The following is a 2,717-nucleotide window of genomic DNA, read 5'->3' as shown; positions in this document are numbered from 1 at the left end:
ACTTCCATCGATAATATTGGTTATACCAGTTAGTATATTGAATGTAATTACTTACTTCCACTCGATAATATTGGTTATACCAGTTAGTATATTGAATGTAATTACTTGCTTCCATCGATAATATTGGTTATACCAGTTAGTATATTGAATGTAATTACTTTTTATTTTGATTTGTCATTCATTATTACTTTTATTATAAAGATTATTTTGAATATCTAGCTAATAATTTTATTTAGGACTAACCTAAATTTCCTAAGCTGGCCAAAGTTTACAAGATACTTCAGGGTTTATGGACAACCATATCATTAACAGCAACTGATGAAACAATACATTCTAATCTTTATAAGTAGAAGTGCAAGAAAAGTATATTTAATTAGCTATATTGATGGCCAAGTTAATTCTTACTTTTATTCTACTCTGACTAGAATTAATCACTTGTTATCCTTCAAGTACTATCATTCATGCACAAAGTAACACCAATATGAATGTGTCTGCTGTTTCAGTTGTATCATTATAATACCAGTTCCAATTACTCTTGTTACAGATCATGTTACACCGTGTTGCAATGAAATTAGGTTCACCGTGTAGTATTGCTGGAGCAGCTTGAAGCACGAGTTGGGTTCAATCACTTAAAAACTAATAATATGTATATATAAAAAACAATTATTCAGTTTACACCTGAAGTAAGTGTCTTTCATAACTAAACTCAGTGCCAGAGAACACTGCCTGTTTGTGATTCCCTCACATCTATTGGTAGAACTCTCTCAGACACATTATCACTCTCCCCCAGGAGCTGGCATTAGGTATCATGCAACCAATCCATTTCAAGAGCAAATTTCAGAGCATTAGAATGTTGAAATGTTTTTTGGCATATGTCAGATGGTTAAAAATGCACACAAATATGGCATTAAAGCACTTATAATACATTTTACAATTAAATTGCGTAATTGAAATGTACAAATTTTCACAAGGCTTATTACTTACATAAAATACAATAAAGGTCTCTATATTTATTCCTGTTGGCAGGGACGTAGGTGTGCAATACATTATAAAAGTCAAAACTGTCAATTCTGTAGGGCAGTTAGAAGTACAATAAATTAATAAGATACGCATTTTCAAAAATTGTTTTATCGTTTGTAATTTCCAGTACTTTCTCCTCGTTGATTAATTCAAAGTAAGATGAGTTGTGTGTTTTCTCAGTAACATATGTGCATTCAATACAGTATCAATATAAATAGTTTTAAATAATTAGTGCTGAACATATTTTCTTTATTAGAAAGGGGCTCACAAAAATGTAAACCAGGTTTTGAGTAAAAGATCTTTACTCTGATGGTGAAGTTGCAAGTCTAACAAATTTTGGCAGGGCTCCAGCACTATAAGATGTAGCACTACAACACTGAACAATTTTTCATTCACTTTTAGAATGCCATTGCTTTACACTAGAATCTTTTTTAAACAATTATAAACAGATTTGGAAGTCTAACATGTGTTGGTAGATTGTGTGGGCGTTTTTAAGGTATATAAGTTCAAGCGTGCACATTGCATTCAATAATCAGAAACTTCATGTGATAATACAAATTCAGAACTGGTAAATCTAGGAGACAGCCACACGTACAACAGAAGAACAGATGGATGCTTTTCAAAGCAATAAAACTTGAATAAAAATAAATACTTCAAAACTACAAAAATAAGAAAATGTACACACCTTTCTGGCACAGGTGAGAATTCCAACATAGTCGTCTGGTAAGTGGACCATTTCTAGTATTAAGAGGACAATTCTCTGGACACACACTTGGACAGTCTCTTGGCTCTCGATTATGTTTAATAAAATGACCTCCTTGACCAGCCTTAGCAATAAGATCCCAATCAATACTGTTTACGTAGCAGAGATAAGGATTTTTTTCTATCCGAACCGAGCCTCGAACAATGTCTGTGAGGCTTGAGAGTCCAATCTCCTGAAGCTGGAACATTTCATAGATAACTAAAGCATAATTTTGGAACAATAAATTGCCTCTTATAACTGTTAATTCTGGAAATACCTTTCCAATAGATTCCATTCCAAATGCTCGATACAAAAACAAGTATCCTGTTATTTCACGAAGTTTTGGAAAAGATAGTGTTTCATAGCTTCTGGCAGTACCATTATCAATCAAGACAATTCGAAGAAATCCTTCAACTACTGTGCAGTTTTCAAGCTTCTTGAACTGATCCACAGAGTTCCTGATATCTATGTTCCGGCAAACTGGAAAACATAAAAGTTCTGCTTAATCAGAATTATGTTATTTACAAAAACTTTAAATCTTCAAATTATATACACCTGTACTAACTACAGACAGTGCACATCAAGATATGTTTACTTTTAAAGGTAACTAAAAACTAACCAAAGAAAACTGTTCAATGATGACTTTTTATTTAAAAATACTTTACATTTAAGATGATCGAGTTCAAGTAAATAATCAATCTTTAATTGAAAAAGAAATGATGAAAATTAGTATACAGCATTATTACATATAGTGTGTGTGTAATGTTATACTCAAGAGACTTGATGATACCTACATTTAAGACATGCCTAAAATGTTAGTCAGCTTACGGCAACAAAACCATACATTCAAATTTGATGACGAGGAACCCACTTTGAGACTAATAATGGTTGGAGATGGCTTGAATGGGTAATGAAGAAAAACTTTAATATAAGTTTAACATAACAGCAAATGTAC

At 32.1% G+C, this 2,717-nt stretch overlaps 1 protein-coding gene across 9 annotated transcripts in view; it reads right to left on the bottom strand.

Moving 5' to 3' along the window:
* LOC106469453 (insulin receptor-like) overlaps window positions 1–2,717 on the bottom strand; it is an 89,022-nt gene that overhangs the window by 44,617 nt on the left and 41,688 nt on the right. For all 9 annotated transcript variants that reach the window (XM_022397975.1, XM_022397973.1, XM_022397974.1 and 6 more), the window contains one exon: window positions 1,706–2,242. In XM_022397975.1, coding sequence (XP_022253683.1) covers window positions 1,706–2,242 — 537 coding nt within the window. The remainder of the gene's footprint in view (window positions 1–1,705; window positions 2,243–2,717) is intronic.

This window comes from Limulus polyphemus, unplaced genomic scaffold, assembly GCF_000517525.1.
Source record: "Limulus polyphemus unplaced genomic scaffold, Limulus_polyphemus-2.1.2 Scaffold3496, whole genome shotgun sequence".
NCBI lineage: Eukaryota > Metazoa > Arthropoda > Merostomata > Xiphosura > Limulidae > Limulus > Limulus polyphemus.
Note: the sequence above shows the minus strand (reverse complement) of the source record. Positions and strands in the feature narration are given on the sequence as shown.